Source organism: Podarcis pityusensis (assembly GCF_964106645.2).
Source record: "Podarcis pityusensis genome assembly, chromosome: 16".
Lineage (NCBI taxonomy): Eukaryota > Metazoa > Chordata > Lepidosauria > Squamata > Lacertidae > Podarcis > Podarcis pityusensis.
Genome location: NC_138041.1, coordinates 29,028,956 through 29,054,899, shown reverse-complemented (window position 1 = coordinate 29,054,899; position 25,944 = coordinate 29,028,956). Strand labels below are relative to the sequence as shown.

General features: G+C 47.6%; 1 protein-coding gene across 2 annotated transcripts; it reads left to right on the top strand.

The window, feature by feature from the left end:
• Positions 1–1,765: 1,765 nt before the first annotated feature.
• Positions 1,766–24,922, top strand: YDJC (YdjC chitooligosaccharide deacetylase homolog). 2 transcript variants are annotated; one of them, XM_080985260.1, is made up of 6 exons: positions 1,766–1,874; positions 8,604–8,782; positions 13,837–13,996; positions 15,531–15,630; positions 20,554–20,731; positions 22,308–24,922. In XM_080985260.1, the coding sequence occupies exons 2-6, from the start codon at positions 8,619–8,621 to the stop codon at positions 22,660–22,662; spliced, it is 957 nt and encodes a 318-aa protein (XP_080841386.1). In that variant the 5' UTR covers positions 1,766–1,874; positions 8,604–8,618; the 3' UTR covers positions 22,663–24,922. The 2 variants fall into 2 exon arrangements, with proteins under 2 accessions (XP_080841386.1, XP_080841387.1); XM_080985261.1 differs by lacking the exon at positions 1,766–1,874 and adding an exon at positions 7,191–7,313.
• The last annotated feature ends 1,022 nt before the right edge of the window (positions 24,923–25,944 follow it).

Genomic DNA, 25,944 nt, shown 5'->3' with positions numbered 1-25,944 from the left:
GCAGAGGAGGTCAGGCAATTTGGGATGGAGGTGGTCCTGGGCTGGTCTCTGCCTTTCGCCTGCCTTGCAAGGTTGTTATGAAGACTAAAGATGGGGTTAAACCATATGAAGCTGTTATATATGGAGTCAAACCACAGCTGCACCCAGTTCACTATTGTCTATCTACCGCTGAGCTATGCTCCCTTCCACAGCTACACCACATACGGTCAGGAGGATAAAAATATAAACTAATAGGCAAATCCACACCACACATTTAAAGTCCAGTCAGTGCACAGGACTTCTGATGGAATTCTTTGGCTCTGATAACAGTGATGTTATGGGGACGTGGGTGGCGCTGTGGGTTAAACCACAGAGCCTAGGACTTGGCGGTTTGAATCCCCACGACGGGGTGAGCTCCCGTTGCTCGGTCCCTGCTCCTGCCAACCTAGCAGTTCAAAAGCCGGTCAAAGTGCAAGTAGATAAATAGGCGGGAAGGTAAACGGCGTTTCCGTGTGCTGCTCTGGTTCGCCAGAAGCAGCTTAGTCATGCTGGCCACATGACCCGGAAGCTGTACGCCGGCTCCCTCGGCCAATAAAGCGAGATGAGCGCCGCAACCCCAGAGTCGGCCATGACTGGACCTAATGGTCAGGGGTCCCTTTACCTTTACCTAGTGCACATGACTTCTGACAAAGAACCTTGGGAATTCTTTGGCTCTGATAACAGTGATGAAAGGAGCAGGCCATAAAGCAGCTGTAGAACTCCCGGAAGCTCCTATTGTATTTTGTACATTTATGTCTCACCTCCCCTTGGCCCAAGGTCACCCAGCCGGCTTCATGGGGACTAGAACCCTGGCCTCCAACACTCTAACCACTACACCACACTGCAGGGGGACCAACTTGAATAAAATATGGGGGGGGGGGGCAGGTAATCACCGCATAACCGATCACATGATGTGGAACACACACCATTTAAATGGTTGTTGTTGTTGTTTAGTCGTTTAGTCGTGTCCGACTCTTCGTGACCCCATGGACCAGAGCATGCCAGGCACTCCTGTCTTCCACTGCCTCCCGCAGTTTGGTCAAACTCATGCTGGTAGCTTCGAGAACACTGTCCCACCATCTCGTCCTCTGTCGTCCCCTTCTCCTTGTGCCACCATCTTTCCCAACATCAGGGTCTTTTCCAGGGAGTCTTCTCTTCTCATGAGATGGCCAAAGTATTGGAGCCTCAGCTTCAGGATCTGTCCTTCCAGTGAGCACTCAGGGCTGATTTCCTTCAGAATGGATAGGTTTGATCTTCTTGCAGTCCATGGGACTCTCAAGAGTCTCCTCCAGCACCATAATTCAAAAGCATCAATTCTTCAGCGATCAGCCTTCTTTATGGTCCAGTTCTCACTTCCGAACACCACTACTGGGAAAACCATAGCTTTAACTATACGATTTGAATGGTAATTCTCATCAACTTGGGGGGGGGGCAGCCCCTTCAAATATTTTATGGGGAGGAGGAGAAAGGACCTCAGCCCCTAGGAGTTGGCTCTTACGCCACACTGGAAGCAAATATTTGGGTTAGTTAGCTAAGGGTGCTGGGAGCTGTAGCACGTTGGCAGGGGCGAACTACAGTTCCCGGGATTTATTTGGGGGTTGGAGAGGGGGAGGGAGCCACGTGCTCCGAACGGGCGCTGGAGATGGGGTCCTTAAACTAATTCGAGCGGCCTGCCTCTCCCCCCCCCGAAAAAAAATCCACCTTAAATCCCAACGCGTCCCCGCTTTGTGCCGTCAGGGGGCGCTGCCGCCCGGCTCCGACCTAGCCGATTCTTTTCCCCTCCCAGGTTGCAAATAGCTTCCTGCTGCTGGAAGCGGATCATGGATGCTGCTGTTGCTGCAATTGTTCCACCATGGGTGAGTGCAAGAGATCTCCCTTCCTGTTAGCCTGGGACACGTGGGCGGCGACTAGGAGAGTGGTGGGGCGGTGGGGGTCCTCGCCTTAGCTTTGCAGTCCCCTGTGGGGTCCGCTGCGTGGGAGATTCGGATCTCCAGGGAGGTGGGAGGACGGGAGACCAGCCGGGCCCTTCTCCCTTGCCCTTCTTTGGACCTTTGCAGAAATAGATAGATATATATATATATCTAGGGGTCACACACACGCTTGCAGATCCTGCCCTTCTTGGAGGGGTGGGTCGCTGCGGGGGTGGGCTGGCCAAATAGCTGCGCTTTTTTGCAGGATCCCTTCTGAGGTGCTGCAAAAAAATCCCGCTGCAAACATTGGGGCTTCCCTCTCTCTGTTGCGCGCAGGATCGCACCGTTGTATTAGGCTGGGATGGGAGCAATTCGCGCCGGGGACAATAAAGGATTCCCAGGCTGAGCCGCCTTTGCAGCGTTGCGAAATATGGATCAAGCGCCTGGAGGTGTGAAGGTGAAGCGGATCGCCTTGGGGGCAAAGGAAGAGGGTGGGATCTCCTCGATCTGCGATGGCGCCCTCCGTTTGGGGGCAGAGGAATGCTGCGGAAAGACTTGCGGGTGGAGAGGCCGGTGAGCTTAGGAGGAGTGCCTGGGAGGATCGGGGCCAGCAGGGGAACTGAAAAAGGGAGGTCGATCTTTTTCCTTGTTTACCATCACCTGGGAGAGGTAATGATCACGCTTTGACACTTGAGCGCTATAGATCTATGTGTATACATAGGCATTGCACATCAGTTGTGAGATTGCAATTGGTTTTAAAGTGCTTTTATTTTGTGTTGCTGGGAACTGCCCTCGGACCTTCTGGTGGCTGTTATTTTTAATCATATGTTCATTTATACAATGCATTTTGGCCTCCCACGGGACTCAAGGCAGCTCACAGGTGGCAGTAAGAACCACTATGAACAGTGGGAGCGACGGTTAAAAAACAATTAAACCTTGATAGAATTAAAGCTCTATACAAATATATGAAACGTCTTTTGATAACGATGATAAGGAAATTGGGTGTGCTGGCCTGGAATTGCCCCAGCAAATAAATCGCAGATGGTGTTAGCTGTGTTCGATTTCTGGTACAGTAAAATAAGTTTTTTGTTAATACCTTAAAGACTAAATGATTATATTACAGCAAAACATTTGTGGATCCAAGCCCAGTTTCTCAGAGGTAAAAAAGCATTATCTTTAATTTGCAGACAGAGAAAGAGGAAATTGATGCTGGTTCATTTTCCAGAATCGCCCCTCCCCCTGCAACTAAATCAATTAAGACCTGATTTAGGATGTTTGACTTGCATGTAGTAAATAAAACTTACAAAAAGTTCAATTAAATTAACACCATGTGAATTTTATGTGCTGTGTAAATCTCAGAAGCTTTTCCAGTAGCGAAAAGAATTGGAGCTGAATATTTCAAATCAACAAAGCCCATTTAAGGAGCTTCAAGTGTTATTAGTCAAGCAAATTCAAAGCTTTTACTTGGAAAGTTATTTTTTTATTGAGATAGGACATATTTTAAGGCATGGTGTTTGCTGGGGGTGGGGAAGTGACAGCGCTGAAAACGGTTAGCATACTAATTTTAGCATGGCCAAAGACCTCTTGACATAAGCGCATGAGCTTCTTAGGGAAAAGTCACTTAAAAAAACCACATTAGTGATCACTTTCATTCTAGGTTTGAATGGCATCCTATTCATTCCGGTCACTCAGTTTGTCTCAGTGTGTTCGTTATGCTACGAATTCATTTTCTGAAACGGTGTGTTTCAAAAAGTGTGGGGGCTGTCTTTATTTCCATTCCCCTGATTTAGGGCTTTGAATTATGCTTGGAAACAATTTTTTTAAAAAAATTTTTGCCTGCTGTAAGAAAAATAGGAAACTGCCTTACACTGACTCAGACTTCTTGGGTACATCTAGCTTAGCACTGCTTACACGGACTGGCAGCAGCTCTCCAGGACTTCAGGCAGGGTCCTTTCTCTACTTGAAGATGCCATTAGAGGTTGCACCTTGAACCTTTTGCATGCATCAGTCAGGGTTTAGGCCCAGTTTTGGCACAGAAACTGCTTGGGTTGCCCTGTATGATGACCTCTGTTGGGGGGGATGTGTCCCCATTAGGTAAAGGGACCCCTGACCATTAGGTCCAGTTGTGGCCAGCTCTGGGGTTGCGGCGCTCATCTCGCTTTACTGGCCGAGGGAGCCGGCGTACAGCTTCTGGGTCATGTGGCCAGCATGACTAAGCCGCTTCTGGCGAACCAGAGCAGCAGACGGAAACGCCGTTTGCCTTCCCGTCAGAGCTGTACCTATTTATCTACTTGCACTTTGAGGTGCTTTCGAACTGCTAGGTTGGCAGGAGCAGGGCCCGAGCTCACCCCGTCACGGGGATTCGAACAGCCAACCTTCTAATCGGCAAGTCCTAGGCTCTGTGGTTTAACCCACAGCGCCACCCGCGTCCCGTGTCCCCATTAATTGCCCTCAATTTCTCAGCGGCTTTTGATACCATCAACCATAGCATTCTTGTCTGAGTTAGGGGTAGGTGGCATCGCTTTGCAGAGGCTCCGGTTCTACTTGCACAGACGTTTCCAAAGGGTGATGCTTGGGCAGGGTTCTTCAGCCCCGTGGAGACTTCAGTGTGGAGTTCCTCAGGGTTCCGTTTTATCCTCTATGCCAGAGGGCAGCAAACTTTTTCAGCAGGGGGCCGGTCCACTGTCCCTCAGACCTTGTGGGGGACTGGACTGTATTTTGAGGGGGGAAAGGAACAAATTCCTTTGCCCCCAAAATAACCCAGGGATGCATTTTAAATAAAAGCACACAGTCTACTCATGTAAAAACACCAGGCAGGCCCCACAAATACAGTGGTACCTCGGGTTAAGAACTTAATGCGTTCTGGAAGTCCGTTTTTAACCTGAAACTGTTCTTAACCTAAGGTGCCACTTTAGGTAATGGGGCCTCCTGCTGCCGCCGTGCAATTTCTGTTCTCATCCTGAAGCAAAGTTATTAACCCAAGATACTATTTCTGGGTTAGCGGAGCCTGTAACCTGAAGCGTCTGTAACCCAAGGGACTACTGTAACCCAGAGATGCATTTTAAATAAAAGGACACATTCTACTCATGTAAAAACACGCTGATTCCCGGACCGTCCACAGGCCAGATTTAGAAGGCGATTGGGCCAGGCATGTCCAAAGTCCGTTTCTTGAGCCTAATCCGACCTGCCGGTCGTTTTAATCCGGCCCCTGTGGCAGCTTATTTCCTGGGGTAAAATCGTAAAAAAACCTCAAGAACTTCAATATGAAAAAAAGGTCAACAACTTTGGTCGGCCCTCACAGCCCTTCACTTCATCAAATCGGGCCCTCTTTGAAAAAAGTTTGGACGCCACTGCAGTATGTTGTTCAACATCTACATGAAACTTCTGAGTGGGGTCATCCGGTGTTTTCGAGTGCCTTGCCAGCAATATTCTGATGACACAGAGAACTCTACTTTTCCTTTACGCCTGCAGGTGAGGCAGTGGAAGTGCTGGACCGGTGTCTTGCCTCGATAATGGACTGGATGTGAGCCAACAAACTGAAACTCAGTCCAGATAAGATGGAGGCACTGTTAGTGGGTGGTTCCCTAGTGGGTTCCCTAGTGGGTGCTTCGAGGTTGCCTGCTCTTGATGGGGTTACATTTCCTTTGAAAGAGCAGGTTCATAGCTTGGGGGTGGATCCTTTACTGTCGCTTGAGGCTCAGGTGGCCTCATTGGCCTGGAGTGCCTTCCATCACCTTCGGCTGGTTGCCTAGCTATGCCCCTATCTGGACAGGGATAGCCTAACTACTGTTGTCTATGCTCTGGTAACCTCTAGGTTTGAATACTGCAATGTGTTACACGTTTGAAGGTGGTTCAGAAACTTCAGCCGGTGCAAAATTTGGCTGCCAGGTTGCAAGAAGGTTTGAGCATATTACGCTCATCCTGGCCCAATTGCACTGGCTACCAATTAGTTTCCGGGCCCAATTCAAAGTATTGGTTTTGGGCTATAAAGCCTTAAACTGCTCAGGACCTCAAAAACTGCCTCTGTCCATATGAACTTATCTGGACCCTGCGAACATCGTCTGAGGCTCTTCTTTGTGTGCCTCCTCATCGAGAGATCTGGAGGGTGGCAACACAAGAACAGGGCCTTCTTTGCAGTGGCTCCCAGTCTGCGGAATGCTCTCCCCAGAGAAGTTCGTCTGGCACCTTCATTATACACCTTTAGGCGCCAGGCAAAAACATTCCTTTTTAACTGGGCCTTTGGCAGATTGATGTCCAATGCACTTTTAAAATGTGTTGTGAGAGGGGGGAATTTTGAGGCTTGTTCTTATTTTTATTATGTATGTTGTGTTTTTTATACAGTAATTTTATTATTATGAACTTCCCCGAGATCTGCAGATGTAGGGGCAGTAGACAAATTTAATAAATAAACAAACAATTCCAAACAGATGCTCTGTCACTGAGCTGCTACCCTTCCCTGGCATTTTACTCTTTTGGTTTTTAAAATCTGGATTATTATTATTATTATTTTTTAAAAAGCGCTTAGTAAAGGTAAAGGGACCCCTGACCATTAGGTCCAGTCGTGGCCGACTCTGGGGTTGCAGCACTCATCTCGCTTTACTGGCTGAGGGAGCCGGCGTACAGCTTTCGGGTCATGTGGCCAGCATGATGACTAAGCTGCTTCTGGTGAACCAGAACAGCGCACGGAAACGCTGTTTACCTTCCCGCTGGAGTGGTACCTATTTATCTACTTGCACTTTGACGTGCTTTCAAACTGCTAGGTTGGCAGGAGCAGGGACTGAGCAACGGGAGCTCACCCTGTTGCGGGGATTTGAACCGCCGACCTTCTGATTGGCAAGTCCTAGGCTCTGTGGTTTAACCCACAGCGCCACCCACGTCCCTACTTACTCTTACAAAGCTCTTACTACGGTATAATTGCAGAGTTGGAAGGGACCATGAGGGTCATCTAGTCCAACCCCCTGCAATGCAGTAATCTTCTACCCAGCATAAGACTCGAACTTCTGACCCTGAGATTAAGAGTCCCATGCTTTACCAACTGAGCTATCCCAGCAGTCAATTAACCCATTTCCTTTTTATTTGCAAGCGCTTTTGAAAACCTTGCTTAGAATCCAGATGTTTTGGACTACATCTCCCATCAGCCCCAGCCAGCCGTGAAGGCTAAGGCAAAGCCTTCTCTAGCTACTTCCTCATAGAGTCCAGATGACTGTGCAAAGAAGCGCCTCGATTTGCTCAGGCCACGCCTATCCCCGCCTCCAGAAGTCGAGACTATGCTTTCGACAGTCTCCTTCTATCTTAGGCAACACACTCTTGAGCGGTTAAACCACGCCGGTCCTGACAAACCAGTCTCCTTCATCTCTGCTCCTCAGCAGATTCAACAGGATGCCCGTAAGTACAGCTCATTCCTTCCGCAAATGGAACGGAGGAGTCTCAGTGCCTTCTTTGTATTCGCCCTAGACGCTGGGCAAACACACCGCAATGCCGGACTTTCCTACTTTGGGAAAGAAGGAGCGGTACAGGGGCTCTAAGCCATTCTGAAAGCCGGAGAGGGGAAAGGGAAGTCAATACTGCAAAAGGGAAACCTTTGCTCCACTGCTGGAGTTTTAAGGCAGCTTCAGTCCCAGTGCAATTTTTTTATCGTGGGACGGGACCTTCTTCTCAAGCCCCAACCATCCAGCTTCACATTGATTTCGTTTGGCAGGACCCATTCGCCCACTCCTGCGAAGCCCTCGTACGCAGAGTGTCCAAATTTAACCTTGACAGAATCATAGAATTTAAAGAGTTGGAAGGGACCCCGATGATCGTATGCCGTTGTCCTGTACGGGGATCGAACCTGCATCCTTGACGTTATCAGCACCGTTCTCTAACCAACTGAGCTCTCCAGGCAGCTATTGGCTTTTAGTTGTCTTTTTCTATTGCTTCTTTCCTTTCTTATATTACACCTTACTGTATTATGGTTCGAATGTTGCAGAATGCATGTTGGGTTTTTATGTTTCTGACAATCCCGTAAGGTAAGCTAGGGGGAGAGAGAGAGACTGGTCCGAGATCACCCAATGAGCTTCGTGGCCGTGTGAGGATTCGAACTCTGGTCTCCCAGGTGCTAGTCCGACGCTGCAATCACTACAGCACACTGTCTGTTGGAGCTGGGCAGAGCAATGCCTCTGCTTTATCCCAGGTGTAAGTGGGATTTGGCCTAACTCTGCCCCTCCGCAACGATCACCCACACCCAGTGAAGGTGTCGGTTTTTAGCAGGAAGCACCTAACTCTTTGCTCCTGCTGCATCGCTTTCACCCTGTTGCAGGAATTTTTAAACCTGTTGACCTTTTAATCTGGAGGGAGGGCTGTGTGTGGGAAAGCCAGGCCAGGCTAATCCTGTTGAGTAACTTTGCATACGGACGCGCCCTTCCTTCCTTCCTTCCTCGAATAGCAAAATAAACTTGCTTTCTACACCTCCCAGGAGGATGGGCAGAGCAACGTAGGTGATACTAGCAATTATGGAACCGGCACCTAGACTGTTCACTTCTGTGCTGTGGCAACAGCTGTAGCCAACGCTGACTCATGCTTTGATCCGCTCCAGACCTGTCCTTACATTTCCTGAGGGTGCTCTGGCAGGCTTGATTCTTGTGCAATTTATTCAAGACTTCCTCTTGCATTCTCTCCCCCTGCCCCCACTTCCAGGGCTGACTCCTAAGGATGCCCAGAGCCGCAGTGAAGCTCATAGTCACCGGAGATGACTTTGGCTACTGCCCAAGAAGAAACCAAGGCATCGTGGAGTCTTTTCTCTCCGGCGGCGTGTCCAACGTGTCCCTCCTGGTGAACGGCAGCGCTGCGTCCGATGCAGCACAACTGGCGAGGAGGTGAGAGGTCCCTTGCTTTCTGTCTTTTGCTCTCACGCAGGCGCCTGTTTCACAAAGCCCTGCCAGGCATGAAATTGAACATGACCACTGGCTCGGTGGTGGAGCCCGTGCTTTGTGCATAGTAGGTCCTGGGCTCAAATCCTGGCACCCCCAGTTAAAAGGCTTCAGAATGAATGAATCTCTATTTGCGTCAGCCATCAGCCATAGCAGTAAAATGGCAATACAATATACAAAGAATAGAAATAAAAAGTTAATTATATAAAATACGTTTTGAATCGATAGTCAAGTAGTGGATCTTATTCTGATTGCCCCAGCTATAAACCTTGCAACCTTTGCTGTCACCTGCTCATCTTGATCTGCCAAGAGAATGGACACTGTGGCAGTGGCTGGGCGACCCAGAATGGACAATAAAAGACGGGTGATAATGTCATTCCTCAAGTCATTAAAAAGAGTGCAAGCCATCGATTTGGTACTGCCATCTCCACAGGGACATAAGCATTTTTCGTGTGGAATCTGTTGGAATCATCCCTCAGCAGAATGTAGCCGAAGGCAATACATTCAATCTCGAGAGAGTAAAAGTGTGTCTATATTTTGGAATTGCTAGGTGATGCAGAGAGGGTGCCAGAGATTTGAAATGGGAAGGTGGAAAATAGTCATACCATGGGCAAAATTTCCTTATTGTGGCCAAGTTGTTCTGATGCTCGATATCATTTAGGCGCTGACAAATTAGACTGTTTGCTTTACTAAAACCCAAAGTGAGTAGCTGTTGTGGTGATTAACCACAAGAGTGATGTTTTCGATAGACAGTTTTAGTCCAGGCGCTCTTGTGACAGTCTTGCAGCACTAGGGACATTAGACCGGGGGGATTTGAGTTTAGGTGAAGCCAATAGTTAAGTGTCCTACGCCAGATCCGTAATTCTACCGAGGGAAGATTAGCCTTTAGGCGCAATGATGCATTTGGGACACAGGGTGGTACAGAGAAAATTTGCCTTAAGAACTATGATTGGACAGCTTCCGTAGATCCAAGGTGAGTGAAAATGGTTCAGAGCTTCAGAGTTCTGCCACGTGAAGATGGGAACATGGGAAGCAGCTTTTTAACCACTGAGAAAGAAGCCTTCTCCCCCTTTGTGCTGACTGGCACCTATCAGAGTGAAAGGAGGAGAGTCGGCCACTGAGGATCAGCTCTCAGGGTCACTCTGGCACAAGAAGAGCACTGAGGAGTTGTTCCGTATTATAATGGGTATGGGGTTGTTCGTGCGCAAGTTGCCGCCTCTCCTGGCTATGTTGCCTTGTTAAACCTTTCTGTCTGGACAGCCCTTCAATTCATGGCTGCCTCAGTCGCTAGCAGAATCCGTCAGTGGGTGTTTCTTAAACCTCTTCCAACATAAAAGTTGTTTGACGCCCAGTCTCCTCCTACTCTCCCTGCGTGGAAGTCTTCTGCGCAGGGAGGGCGTGGGTAGCGGAGGACCCGTGCTCTCCCCGCTGGTGTCCAGTGAAGAGTCCTGGAGCCCTCTCGCCGATTCCCCCATCTGCCCCCCTTTATCCCTGGTGTAACGTTGATTTGCTTCCCCCTCTGCTGAACTGCCTCTCTCCCTGCTGGGCCCTTCTCCAGCATCATTTGAGAGCCTTCCCTCTGCCTCAGGCTCCGATGTCAGTTCCCTGACACGTATGTTCCAAAGCTAAGCGTTTAGGAACACCGAGACCACAAGGGGCTTCCATTTTGAGAGAATGTTGTGCAAGATCTGCTACTTGCAATGGAGCTTCAGGGAAAACACAACTTGAGTCGCCTCAGAAGATGATATGGGAGTAGTCCAAATCAGTTGCACAGAAAATAATGGATTTACCTTAAAGGCAACGCCTAGAGTTCTGCTGCCAGCCAGTGCAGACAGCGCTGAGCTAGATGGATCACTGGTCTGGCTCAGGATAAGGCAGATTCCTATCACTGCCTTGTCGCTTATATGCACAGTACGACTCTGCAGTCTGCAGAGAGAGCTTCACATGCAACTTTCAAAGGTCTCAGGAGCCTGTTCTGCACAACTAAGTGCAGTGCTTTTAGTGTGGCTCCTCCTGATCTGTGAAATAACACCCCTTTTGAGATATGACAGGCGCTCACAATCAACATTTTGAAGCTGTGTTCTGACATGCTTTTCCAGTTGAATGAATAGGTCTCTGCCATGGGTACCTTTGTGTGTGTGCGCACGCGTTGGGTTTTTTGTGTTGTTTTTAAACTGATTTTTAAGCTGCTTTTATTGTACACCGCCTTGAGACACATATGTGCAAGGCCAAAATAATAGTAAGAATAACAAGGGTAATAATGACAAATACAGTGGTACCTCGGATTAAGTACTTAATTCGTTCCGGAGGTCCGTACTTAACCTGAAACTGTTCTTAACCTGAAGCACCACTTTAGCTAATGGGGCCTCCTGCTGCTGCCGCGCCGCCGGAGCACAATTTCTGTTCTCATCCTGAAGCAAAGTTCTTAACCTGAAGCAATATTTCTGGGTTAGCGGCGTCTGTAACCTGAAGCGTATGTAACCTGAAGCGTATGTAACCTGAGGTACCACTGTAACAACAGCTAATAAAGCTCTGCTATTTTAGGGCTGGAGATCGTGGCAGGGGAAACCTTAAGTGCCACCCACGGCTTTTTCGATGCTCTCCTCTTTTTGAAAGCAGCCGGCGGAGCCGACGGCCTTTACCGGCACACTTTTTGTAAATATAGAAAACACCTGGCCCCGTTTCTGATTACAAGCCCTGCTGAGTTCGGCCCACGAGGCCGCGTGACTCCAGTCTGAAACGGCTTCTTCGAATCCAGGTCAGAGCCTTCGGAGTGGCGGCAGCTTTTTTGCACTATCTCAGCCACTCTGAGAGGTTGTTTTTCCTTCCCAGCACGCCACCCCCCCCCCCTTGGCTCTTCCTACCTTGGAAATCTAATGCAGGGAGCCAGAGAACATATGCAGATCCTGCCTTGGACACTTAATTAGGTTATGCGTGAGTAATTAACAATTCCTGCCAGCACTTACGCATGCGAGATATCGCACCGAGCTTAACCTTGTTACGTCGGCACCTGTAGGTCCTGTAGCCTCGGTTTAAGAGAGCAGCTCAGATCTGGGTCACACTTTTTTTGCTTACTCCTCTGATAAATATAGTCGTTGAGAGCCAACATCTTAATCCTTTTAACTGTCTCTGCTGACTAAAAGGATTGTCCCTGCGTGGGCGTTTGCTGCTATAAATATTCCTGGGTTATCGGCCGCCTACGGAGGGTTTCCTTCATCCCCGGGCCCATTACATAAATTAGAAGCCTGGGCTGGTTTGAAATAAATACTCTGTTGGTTTTTCTCCAAGGGCAAGGCCTCTTCTGATAATCTGCCTTTATCTTGAGCTGTCCTTTAAACCAGGGGTGGCTAAGCGCCCGATTTGGCCCCTAGGCAGATCCTGCAAAATAAAAAAATGAACTGGAGCAGGTGGTTGCCAAGGTCAGGAAGCTAATAATAATAATAATAATAATAATAATAATTTTTATTTATACCCTGCCCTCCCCACCCAAGGCAGCTAAGAAGCAATACAGTGGTACCTCGGGTTAAGTACTTAATTCGTTCCGGAGCTCTGTTCTTAACCTGAAACTGTTCTTAACCTGAAGCACCACTTTAGCTAATGGGGTCTCCTGCTGCTGCCGCGCCACCGGAGCACGATTTCTGTTCTCATCCTGAAGCAAAGTTCTTAACCTGAAGCACTATTTCTGGGTTAGCGGAGTCTGTAACCTGAAGCCTATGTAACCTGAGGAACCACTGTAATAAAAACAAGTTGAATGAAGATAACTTAAAAACAAGATTAAAATACAACACTAAAATATTGAACCATTAAAATATTAAAACGCAGCCTCATCACAGGAGGAGAAAGGAAAAAGAAAGAGGGGGAGGGAATCAAATTGGCTCCAAGCCAAAGGCCAGGCGAAACGACTCTGTCTTACAGGCCGTGCGGAAAGAAATCAGATCCTGCAGGGCCCTGGTCTCATGTGGCAGAGCGTTCCACCAGGCCGGAGCCAGTGTGGAAAAGGCCCTGGCTCTGGTTGAAGCTAATCTGACTTCCTTAGGGCCTGGGACCTCTAAGGTGTTGCTATTTATGGACCTTAAGGTCCTCCATGGGGCATACCGGGAGAGGTGGTCCCATAGGTACGAGGGTCCTAGGCTGTGAAGGGCTTTTTTTTTTTGCAGTCTGAGGGCCGCATTTCATCCTAGGCAACCTTCCCAGGGCCGGTGCTGGGTGGAGCCAAAGGCAAAAGTGGGTGGAGCAATACCTTTTTACCTTTGTACAGTGGATACTCACAGGCCCCTCTCTGTTCACCCCAAAGCCTCACGTTAATCAAATTTTTGTTGTTGTCCTGCTTTTAATCCCCAACACTACAGGTTTGCAGTGGTACCTCGGGTTAAGTACTTAATTCGTTCCGGAGGTCCGTTCTTAACCTGAAACTGTTCTTAACCTGAAGCACCACTTTAGCTAATGGGGCCTCCCGCTGCTGCTGTGCCGCCGGAGCACGATTTCTGTTCTCATCCTGAAGCAAAGTTCTTAACCTGAAGCACTATTTCTGGGTTAGCGGAGTCCGTAACCTGAAGCGTATGTAACCTGAAGCGTATGTAACCCGAGGTACCACTGTATAGTTCAAAAGTACACAAACAGCCACAGGTATCAGAGATTTCTCCAGGGTCAACAAGTTCATCTCGAAGTTTCCAACGTCACACCTCTTGTACTAAACAATGCCTTCCTGTGAAAATGTTGAGAAGTCCAAAATACCCAAAACACTGGGGGGGTTTTTTGGTTTTTTTTGCTGAATCAACCTCAGTTTTAAATGTAGGGAAGCACTGTCTATGGTGTTAAGTGTAGCTCTGAAGAAAACGGGTAATTCTTACCCATCTCGCAAGGGTGTTTAGGAGCTAATGAGCCTCTGGGCTGAAAGACACGACACAGTGTCTTTCACAAGGAAACCCATCAGTCACAGGAACGTGGTGTGTTAGTGAGAGCTGGAAATTAACTGGCGTTTTGAAATATATCCTCCCTAGGTATCACATTCCAATAGGGCTCCATGCCAACCTTTCTGAGGGCTCTCCTGTTTGTCCAGCGTTGAGAGCGAAGTCCACGTTGCTCAACAAAGAAGGGTTTTTCCACGGAAAGATGGGGATCCGGAGAGCATTGGCCGGTGGTCTCCTGAACATGTCTGAGGTAGGAAGACACGCATACAGGGCTTTGCTTGCTAGCCCTGGTGGTATCGATTGTGGGAGAAACCATGTGGCGCTTATTATTATTTGAAATACTTTTTATTTGGTTTTGCAAGTATAAAATTATAACAATACCATCATACGTTTCCACATTTGCAGATTCTATTCTTTTCTACTGCATTTTTTCCAATAATCCATATTTTATATCATTCCATTGTTTCCATTGCTACATTACAAGTATTATTGTAACCCTCTAGTGTTTTCATCTGCTTACAGTGGTCTCCAAGATAAATTATATTTCCCCCCCCATTCTTTGTTAAATTTCTGGTCTTGAGTCCTGAGCTTCCTGGTCAGTTTTGCCATTTCGGCATAGTCCAACAATTTGATTTGCCATTCTTCTCTGGTAGGGACTTTATCTTCTTTCCATCTCTGGGCTAATAACAGCCGGACGGCTGTCATGGCATACATAAAAAGTCTTTTCTGCTCCCTTGGAATATCTGCACCTATAATTCCTGATAAAAAAGCCTCTGTTGTTGTTGTTTTGTTGCAAAAGTTGAACATTTTTTTCATTATATATCATTATATATCATTTTCCAGAATGCTTTTATTCCCTTACAAGACCACCATTAAACTTAGGCAGAAAGTTAATAACTAAAGCCCACTTTAAGCTTTCTTTGACCTTACCTGCCCACACCTGACATTATGTCTGACGTCAGGTGTAGGGGCAGGCGGGCAAGGCTACCCCAAAACACCTTCACAGGACAGTGGGGAGGTCTGATGGGCCAGGTTTGGGAGATCCTTGGTGTCGAACCATGGTGAGATAGTTGGACCATGCGCATGCATGCACATTTCAGCGTACAAAGAAATAAGATTTTATTTAGTATTGTTCTTATTTTGAAATACTTGCAGGGGTGGGGGCCCTCTATACCTGAAGTAGCGTCTCCACCCCCATCGTTCATCCCAGACCCTCAGGTCCCCCAATGAGGGCCTTCTGGTGGTTCTCTTACCATGAAAAGTGAAATTACAGGGAACCAGGCAGAGGGCCTTCTTGGTAGTGGCACCCTCTCTGTGGAACGCCTTCCGGTCAGATCTGAAAGAGTTAAATAATTATGTAGTATTTCATAGGCAGTTCCCTCACTGTGAGAAGTGAAGTTACAGGGAACCAGGCAGAGGGCCTTCTTGGTAGTGGCGCCCTACCTGTGGAATGCCTTCCTGGCAAATCTGAAAGAGTTAAATAATTTTATAATTTTTCTGTAGGTGTTTTTCTGTTTGGTGAAAGTTTTAATGTTTGATGTTGTTGTTCCTGTACTTTTGCTGGAAGTTGCCCGGAGTGGCTGCGGCAACCCAGTCAGATGGGTGGAGTTTAAGAAAAATAAGTTATTAATTTATGTAAATTTCCAGTGCTTAGAGCCTCTGAACATCTCCATCTGGCCCTTCTTCCTCACTTGTTTTTTGTTTTTGTTTTCTAAATGAAGGGCGTCTTCTTCATATACACGGCAACTCTCCTCATCTGCCCTCCTTTCCTTTTACATTCCCAGGTGAAACACGAACTAACTGCGCAGGTTGACTTGTTCCGTGAGCTCACAGGTCACCTGCCTCAACACATGGATGGACACCAGCATGTTCACGTCCTCCCAGGTAAGGCAAATCCACACCTTAGGCAAGGATGAGACACCTTTTCCAGGGCCGCACGTCCGGATTTTTATCTTTCCGCACTCACCCTCTCTCCTCCACCCAGGGGAGCAAGAGGCCTGGTCCGAGTTCCAGGACACATTCCAGTCAGGCAGAGGTAAAAAAAGGTAAAAGACTCCTGGACAGTTAAGTGCAGTCAAAGGTGACTACAGTGGTACCTCAGGTTACAGACGCTTCAGGTTACAGATTCCACTAACCCAGAAATAGTATCTCGGGTTAAGAACTTTGCTTCAGGATGAGAACAGAAATCATGCAGTGGCAGCAGGAGGCCCCATTAGCTAAAGTGGTACCTCAGGTTAAGAACAGTTTCAGGGTTAAGAACGGACCTCCAGAACAATTTAAGTTCTTAACCCGAGGTACCACTGTATGGGGTTGCGGCGCTCATCTCGCTTTCAGGCCTAGGGAGCCGGTGTTTGTCCACAGACAGCTTTCCGGGTCATGTGGCCGGCAGGACTAAACCGCTTCTGGCGCAACGGAACACCGTGACGGAAACCAGAGCGCATGGAAATGCCGTTTACCTTCCCGCCACATCGGTACCTATTTATCTACTTGCACTGGCGTGCTTTCGAACTGCCAGGTTGTCAGGAGCTGGGACAGAGCAACGGGAGCTCACCCCATGGTGTTGATGGGATTCGAACCACCAACCTTCTCATCAGCAAGCCCAAGAGGCTCTGTGGTTTAGACCACAGCACCGCCTGCGTCTAGTCAGGCAGAAACAGGGAAGAAAGGCCGTGGTCTGGGGAGAGGGCGCTTGGGCTTGGAAAGGAGACAAGCCCTGGGGAGAGAGTGCAAAGGACCACACAGACAGGCTTCCGGACTCAAGGCCGGTTCCCACTCTAGCCCTAAGGACACAGCCTCCCCTCCCCCATGCCTTAGATGATGGGGGCTTTCTGACACTGAAGAACTGGAGCCCCCCCCCCCCCGCCTCCTGTACCTCTCCAGGGCTTGAGCTCACAGGCAGCTGCCTTGGGTCACGTTACCAGTCCTGCTTAGGTTGCCTTAAGCCTGGCAGGAGTCTATTTCTTTTTTTCTTTTTCTTTTTTTTAATACGTCTTTATTAAATTTTATTGAATATTACAAGAAAATAAAAGAAAAAAAGAAACAGAAACAATACTGAACAATACATAAAGACATAAAGACATTTATCTACGCATTTTTCAAAATGTAGATTAGAAAAGAAAAGAGTTGAAAGATAAGATGAAAAGAAACAAGAAAAAGAAAGAAGAGAAAAAATACTTTCCATAACCAAAATACCAAATTCATATTTCAAACATTTTCAGTATATAAATCCTAGTTAAAATATTATAACAGACTTCCACCGCATTCACAACACGCCTCTTGGTTATCTAGTTCACCTTAACGTCTGTTCTTCAATCACTTCCTTTCTTAATTCGTAATCCATCAATTCTTTGTATTCTCTATATACTTCACAAGGTTAGTCTAAGCACAACCAAACTCATATTTGAGCTCTGTTTGTGTAAATATTCATTTAAGCATCCCCATTGTTTCTGTCCAATAGTTTTAGATTTATGCCTTATTACGTCCGTCAATTTGGCTAACTCCAGATACTCGCATAATTTACTTAACCATGCCCATTTTGTTGGGGTATTATTTCTTTTCCAGTAACTGGCCGCCAACATTCTCGCTGCTGTTGCGAGAACCTATTGGGAGTCTATTTCGTTGCTTCGCCAGCTCAAAGAACAGGTGCTCCAGTGACAATTGGAGAGCAGGGAGGTCCCAGCGTTGTCTCTCGCAGTAGCCGGCAACGCCGCAGTCTCGGCACTGGGGAAGCTGGTTTAAGAATGGATCTGGTTGCAGTTCCATGTCACTCACACCCATCCCCAAAGGAGCTCTTTCTGTTCCCATTCAGTCCGCAGTTCACCCGCACTGGTTCTCTGTATTCCTGCCCTATCCAGCCGCACACCCAGGGCGCTGCCTTCAGAATATTACAAGCTGTTCTGCCATGGTACAAAATGATATAGAATAAGAGTACAAGAAGAACATAACATTGAAGACTGGGAAACGTTTATTGGATATATGGGAAATCATTGCATACAGCTGAAAGCGCTGGCAGCATTAAGATGAATTCAACAGTGTAAATAAGTTCTGATGGATGCAATAATGGAATACTGAATGGTATAGTTTTTGTAAAATATGCAAGGATTTATAGTATGTAAAATGAACCATGGAAAGAGAAGAAGAGGAAGCCTTTGATATCTTAAGGATGTAAAAATTAGTACAGTGGTACCTCGGGTTAAGTACTTAATTCGTTCCGGAGGTCCGTTCTTAACCTGAAACTGTTCTTAACCTGAAGCACCACTTTAGCTAATGGGGCCTCCTGCTGCTGCCGCACCGCCGGAGCACGATTTCTGTTCTCATCCTGAAGCAAAGTTCTTAACCTGAAGCACTATTTCTGGGTTAGCAGAGTCTGTAACCTGAAGCGTATGTAACCTGAAGCATATGCAACCCGAGGTACCACTGTATTTTAAATTGGAAAACAGAAAAATAAATAAAACTTATATAAAACGAAACAAAATGATACTCCAATCCCAAACACTGAGACCTTACAGCTTGTAAAGGCTTAAACTAAGAGAAAGAGAGTAATTCAGTCCCCAGAGTTGAAGCGCCATTTTATATATTTATATTTATTTATCTTATTGCATTTATAGCCCCCCACTTCTTCTCCAGGGAGCTCACGGTGGGATACGTGGTTCTCTCCATCCTAATTTAATCTGCCACAACAACCTGGCGAGATAGGTTAGGCTGAGAGCCAGAGATTGTGGCCCAAGGTCGCCCAGTGAGCTTCATGGCCGAGTGGGGATTTGAATTCTGGTCTCCCAGGTCTTAGACCGACACTCTAACTGACGGTGGCCAAACTTTGCTTTTTTAATATAAATTTTATTTTTTCATTTTCTATTTTACATAAGCAAACAAATTAAAAACATAGACATATAATCCCCTTTGACTTCCCTCCCTCCCCATTGTGGATCTTAATTTAATGACTTCCCCCTCTGCATCTCTTTCATAACTCTATTCTTATAAATCCTTTGCCAATCCATAGTTCAGATTTTCACTACAGGTTTTCTGTCAATCCTACCAGTGTATGTGATTGTTTACAATTGTTTTTCAAATCAATGACAGTGGAACCTCAGGATGCAAACGGGATCCATTCCGGAGCCCTGTTCGCATCCTAAATAGAACGTAAGACATGTCTGCGCGTGAGTGGATCGCATTTTGCCGCTTCCGCGCATGCGCGTGATGTCATTTTGAGCGTCTGTGCATGCGCAAGCGGCGAAACCCGGAAGTAACGCAAGTAACGCACTCCGTTACTTCCGGGTTGCCGCTGAGCGCAACCCAAAAGCGCTCAACCTGAAGCACATTCAACCCGAGGTATGAGTATAAACTTTCTCCATTCTTCATTAAAGATCTCCTCTTCCTAGTTTCTGATTCTTCCTGTAAGTTTTGCCATCTCAGCATATACAGTATTTTTCGCTCTATAAGACGCACCAAACCATAAGACGCACCTAGTTTTTGGAGGAGGAAAACAAGAAAAAAAATATTCTGAATCTCATAAGCCAGAACAACAAGAGGGATCGCTGCGCAGCAAAAGCAGCGATCTCTCTTGCTGTTCTGGCTTCTGGGATAGCTGCGCAGCCTGCATTCGCTCCATAAGATGCACACACATTTCCCCTTACTTTTTAGGAGGGAAAAAGTGAGTCTTATAGAGCAAAAAATACGGTAGTTCATCAGTTTTGTCTCTTCTTTGGTCGGAGCTGTACCATCTTTCCATTTCTGAGCTAACAGAATCCGCACAGCCGTGGTCCTTTGAGATGGCCCAACTTCTCATACCGCACACTGCTTTCACACACACACACACACACACACACACACCCCGCAGTTCTTGGGTGCTGGCAGGGCTTTGGGAAGGAAGCACCCACTTCCTTCCCTAAACTGGGGAAGTGCTAACTAGGCTTTGGGAAGGAGGAAGGAGGAGGGAGGACTCTCAGACCCTGACAGACCCTTCTTCCCAGAGCCCAGCACCTGCTTAACTGGCTTTGAGAAGGGGTCTGCCACGGGGGCGGGGGAGCGCCGTCAAATGTTTCCAAGTCTTGAGGGCTGCATGTGGCCCTTGGGCCATGCATTGGACTACCCTGCTCTAACGACTGCACCACACTGGTTCTCCAGGACGGCACCATGACTACAGCTCCCAGAATTCTCTGGAGGGGAAGCGACAGCTGTTTACAAAGAGCCGTCGCTTTCCCCCAGAGAATTCTGGGAGCTGTAGTTTGTTAAGGGTGCTGAGAGTTGTTAGGAGGCCCCTATTCCCGTCACGGAGCTACAGAGGGGTTTTCACAGTCAGTTCCTTTTCCCAGGGAATTGAATCGGCCAGGAGCAAGAGAGCAGAGCCGGTAATAGACTTGGACTCAAAAGAAAATATGCTCTCTCTCTTTTAAAGGCCTGTACTTCCTTGGAGAAGGGGCGCGGGTGGCGTTGTGGGTTAAACCACAGGGCTTAGGGCTTGCCGATCAGAAGGTCGGTGGTTCGAATCCCCGCAATGGGTGAGCTCAGATGGCTCGGTCCCTGCTCCTGCCAACCTAGCAGTTCAAAAGCACATCAAAGTGCAAGTAGATAAATAGGTACCACTCTGGCGGGAAGGTAAACGCCGTTCCTGTGCGCTGCTCTGGTTCGCCAGAAGCCGCTTAATCATGCTGGCCGCATGACCCGGCAGCTGTATGCCAGCTCCTTCGGCCAATAAAGCGAGATGAGCGCCGCAACCCCAGAGTCGGCCACGACTGGACCTAATGGTCAGGGGTCCCTTTACCTTTACTTTCTTGGAGAGGGACTTCCTAGTAACCTTTTCTCTTCCAGAGATCAGAAACGTATTTGCACAGGTGCTGGAGGATTATGGGATCACCTATACTCGAGTCCCCATCGAGCCAGACCTTCCCCGCTGCGATTGGATAGACCCACACTTAATGGCTTTTTACCTGGGCGTGGAGAAGGATTCCCTAAACACAGTGGATGTGTTTAGGAAACACAAAATAAGGTGAGCAACCTGCACTTTGGAAACAACTCTGGTTTTTGCCAGTGCTTGGCTTTCTTCTCTGTTCCCGTAGTTTCCAGCTCACCGAGTGCCTTAAATAGAGTTTCCGTTTATTACAGCCACAGGCCAGCATTTTAAAAAATGGCTAAAATACGATTATTATAAAAGCAAGATACAATCATTTTTTAAAACAAGCCAGAATAAGAGCAGGGAGACAAGAGAGTCACTGGCCAGCAAGTTAAAACAACTTGAATGATAACTATTACTAAAGTGATCCAGTGGAAGACTGGGGAAGAAGAGTCATGTGTCCGAAACGCAAGATTTCATAAGCAGAATAGTCATAGTGCCTCTAGAAGGCTTGGTGTGTCTTTTAAAGAGAGCCTTCTGTTTGGGTGTAAGGGTTCAGAGACTAATTGCACGACAGATTTTCCCCCCACCCCCAAAAAATATAAATTCTTGCAAATATTGCAAATGGCAAACATCATCCCTAAAGAGGTATTCCCTTTCCCCTTCTCTATAAGATTCTGCAACAACAAAAGCGTTCTTCCTCTAAAACATTGGGCAGTACCACCCCCTTGAGGTGGGTGAGATTACCTAGGGTGGTGCTAAGAGGCAAGGGGGCAGCGGGGGCGGGGGCACTGGAGGTGTAAAAGAGAAAAGAAAAGCTGGTATCACTAGATCATGTCTATATGTTTTGTTGAATTAATTAAATGAAATTGTTTTAATTGGATTCTGAATAAATGTACAATTAATTGTATAATAGGAGGGATGTGGGTGGCGCTGTGGGTTAAACCACAGAGCCTAGGACTTGCCGATCAGAAGGTCAGCGGTTCAAATCCTTGCGACGGGGTGAGCTCCCGTTGCTCGGTCCCTGCTCCTGCCAACCTAGCAGTTCGAAAGCACATCAAAGTGCAAGTAGATAAATAGGTACCACTCCAGCGGGAAGGTAAACGGCGTTTCTGTGTGCTGCTCTGGTTCGCCAGAAGTGGCTGAGTCATGCTGGCCACATGACCCGGAAGCCGTACGCCGGCTCCCTCGGCCAATAAAGTGAGATGAGTGCCGCGACCCCAGAGTCGGTCACGACTGGACCTAACGGTCAGGGGTCCCTTTACCTTTACCTTTAATTGTATAATAATAATAATAAAAATGATGATGATGATGTATATAGTATGGGAATTGTAGGCCAGAACATCTGGAATACACCAGGTTCTCCACCTTTCCCTCTCCCATGTATACTGCAGCCTCAGCAATGCCATCCCAGGAGACTGGAGTCTGGCAGCCATGATCAGTGAGCTACTAATCAGCCAAGTAAAACTGATGTGATTAATTAACCAAGATTCCATTAATCAACTGACAGCTCAAAGATGAACCCCCCTTCCCTCCTCCTACCGACTGTGATCTTTATGCCTCACAGCACGTTACAGAGCGGGAAGGGTCTGGCACCACGGCAATCTCAATATTACAATATTTCGCTCCAGAAAAGATTGCATTTCATGATTGGGCAGAAAAACGGGGTGGAAAATGCTTGCTCCTTCAGCGCTGCTTGTGCGATTAAACACTCATCTTCCTCCTTTCACAGGTGGCCGGATATATATATAGGCCTTAGCACCATGGGCAAAAACATGTCCATCGCCAACATCCTGGGGGCCATTGATAACGCTACAGCGACTTACCTGCCTGAAGAAGACTCCTCCATTCCTCCTGACTTGCCGTCACGCTCAGATCAAGAAACCAGAACTGTAACCATTGAGCTGATGACGCATCCAGGGTACCCCAGCGTCCCGCCAGTTGGGGGCTGCGGCGAGGGACCCGACGATTTCTCGCAGTCCTGGGAACGCTTGCACGAACTTGAGACGCTCAAGAAAGCAGAGTTGCAGAGCCACTACAGGACAAGGAACATACAGCTCTGTGCATTTAAAGACCTTGGGATGTGACACTGCAGTTGTTGCTGGCTGGGCTGGGCCAGGCTAAGCGTGATGCGGAGTGAGGTGCAGAGTTAAGAACCAACCCCCCCCAAAAAAATAGACCACACGGTGTGGCACAGAGGCTCCCTTTGCAAGGAGAGCTTCCACCCTTTGCAGCTCAGGACAGAGGTGGTGCCCCATTTTCACAGCACTGGGGAGCAGAAGTTGTATCCCTAGGAAGGGAAAGCTTGGGCAGTAACAGGACCAGCAGGGTCGGATCTGTAGAGCAGATGGTTCTAGGAGCAGGAAAGATTGCATAAGAAATGATATGGGTCTGTCATTGTGGGTTGGGCCTCTGGTTTGAACTCTGGTACAGAAAAATACACATTTGGATCTGCCAATTCAACATATTATTAGTCTACAGCAGGCATGTCCAATCGCAGGGTATCCCTGGTTGATCACGGTATCCTGATCGATGGCCCCCCTCCCCCAAAAAAGCTCAACAACTGTGGTCAATTCAATGGGTAGATCACTGCCAGTTTTTTTATAGTGGGAGTAGATCACTGTCTTCTGGAAGTTGGACGTGCCTGGTCTACTGATATTGGTCCATTATCCAGGGGATTCGAAGTAGGGAGTGTGTGAACTCAGCACAAAACTTAAATCAACGCTCTTCACTAAGGTCAGCCACCTGCCTCGCCAATAAAAGCTGAACAGGACCACGTACATAAATTGTGGGGAATTGGCATCTGTGTCCTTAGTTCAGACAATTTATTTCGCTTTTCCTGGAGAGGCAAGGAGACACACGAGTGTCCTGATGTTAAATGCTAGCTTCACTGTCACAAGTTTGGAAATTTGGCAGTTGAACAAATTTGCAGGCTGCTGAATGTTGTGGGCAGTTGGGTTGGCGTAGAATGCTGTCAGCCGGTGTGCATGAAAAACACCACTTGCACCATGAGAATAGCGGACAGAATGTGAAATGTACAAATCGATTTAATGACAGAAATATTCCCGGAGGGTTCCATCTTGGGGAACGGTGGGGTCCCCAGATCTAGGGCTGACTGTGTTAGGAGCTGTCATACATAGGTAAGTCATCTTTTGCACAGACCTAGACCATAGGGGTCCATTGTTGCATATGATTCTAAAACAAGTGGCCCTGTGCCAATCATTTCGGAGGCAAACTGGGTTTACCCACAAATTAAATGAAGGTTTCAGCACATACAGGCGATGTGGAAACAAAATATTAACTCCCTCTTTTTAAAGAGGACTGTGCATGCTATAGTCACTGAACATCTGCATCCAGTCTGTTCTGGCTTTGAGATGGCTATCAGATCAACCCTTGGCTTAATATGGTTCTGTTCCTTGGAGTTATCCTTGGGACCAGACAGAACCAAAAGGCTGCCTTGGGTATGCAGATGGGTGGGATCCCCTAGTTTCAGCTGACAACTAGCTGTACAGGGAGTGGGAGAAAGGGGGTGGTCAGTCATGTCTGGCTCCCAGTAAAACACCCCTGATCTCCTCCTGTCTCACTTCCCACTTATGTATCCCAATAGCCACCTCCTAGGCACAATCATGGGGTTTATGGTGTGCCAGGGGAAGGAGAGTGCCTCTGGTGGGGGACATGTCATGGTTTGTCCACCTTTGGGCCCCACCCTACACCTAGCTCTCACCTGCGGCTCCTGGAAGCTGTCAGCACTGGCCAGCTAAACCAGGTGATTTCCCCCTGCAAGCGAAGACAGGCTCTGGCGGACCGAATGGATGAAACCAATAATGGGCCCAAGGGTCAAGAAAGTGGTTTCTGCACATGCTGTGGAGGGAACTGAAGGGCAGATGGGAAGGTAGCCCATCTAGGAAGAAAAGGCTATGGAATAAACCCTACACAAATTCAGTGTGGAGCCCCTGAGAGGGTTGGATGGTGTCTTGGAATGCCTCCTTCTGACAACTCTTGCAGCCCAGCCAAGCGTATTGCTCTGCTTTCCTTTGGACCACATTGACAAGGCCAAGAGGGTGGGTCTTGTCATCTGGCCAGCCCAGGACCTCCATATACACCGACCAGGCTTGCACCTGGGAGAGGTCACTTCACTGCTGCCAGCATAGCTGTTTTGACTTCACCCTCCAGAAGCTCACTCCATTGTCGCTCGAGATAGATGGATGCCGGCAACAGGCACAATGATAGTTTCGACCCATTAAAATTAGTTCGGACCAGGCATGTCACGTCGTTCTGCCGAGGTCACCATTGCAGTTCCATCATCAGGGTTGCAATAAATTTGTATTTCCTTATTCTTTTTCAACATTCCCAGTTGTGGATTATTGCTGGGCTGAAAGGTTGGGGTGGAAGTGGGGGACAAAGAACAGAAACAACCCAAGACTCACTGAATCTACTAAGCTGATAATTTCCATAAGAGCCCTAAGGATTGTACATTGCAATCCTACATATGCCCACTCAGAAGTACGGTAAATCTCACTGCTGGGACAAAGGAAGCTGCCTTACGCAAAGTCAGACAGCTGGTCTACCTAGCTCAGTATTGTCTCAGAACATCAAGATGCCCTGCTGAATCAGGCCAAAGTCCTGTCAACCCTCCAACATGCCTTTAGGAAGTCCAGAAGCAGTACCTGGGTGCAGTCATGCTCTGTCCTTGCGTCCTCAGGAACAGGGATTGTTCAGACATACTGCCTTTGATTCAGGAGGTAATATACTTTTGAATTACAACATGAATTTACAAGCTCTTGTCTTCCTCATTATTGCTTTCCCTTACATGCATCTTCACTAACTGCAGCAAAACTAGGGACCTTGGTGCTGATGAAGTCTCTGGTGATTGGCTGAACTACCCTGACATCACAGAGGTGCAGGAAGCTCAAGATCCTTTGGCTAGCTCAGGTGAGCTGCTTCTGTTGCCCTAATTAGAAAGCTTTCTGGGTCTCTATCCCTCCCTGCATCACAAAGATGCTGTGAGAAGGAAGGGGAAGAGACCCATCTACACTGTTTCAAGCTCCTCTGAGAAAAATAAATAGAATTCATGTTAGGGAACAGGTAGCCAGTTTTTGCTTGTTGCGAGCACGGTAGTCATCAAAAGCCCCAGCATAATCCAGTTTACAAAGATATTTCTCCTTTTCAATCATACCTCTGTGGATGAACTGAGATTAACTCTTCCCACATCTAGAAGCATGTGAAGCTGTTTTTATTGATTCAGACAGTTGGTCCATCTAGCTCAATATTGCCTACACCTGCTGGCAGTACCTCTCCAGGGTTTTAGAAAGTCTCCTGAGACTGTCTACATGCAAATAATAATCATTATTTAGAAGAAGGTGCTCAGT

Excerpts from the sequence above, each read along its gene's own strand:
- YDJC (XM_080985260.1), top strand. The coding sequence starts at position 8,619 with ATGCCCAGAGCCGCAGTGAAGCTCATAGTCACCGGAGATGACTTTGGC. Across the intron at positions 13,997-15,530 it reads GTCTCCTGAACATGTCTGAG|GTGAAACACGAACTAACTGC; the intron begins GTAGGAAGACAC and ends TTACATTCCCAG. Across the intron at positions 20,732-22,307 it reads TTTAGGAAACACAAAATAAG|GTGGCCGGATATATATATAG; the intron begins GTGAGCAACCTG and ends CTCCTTTCACAG.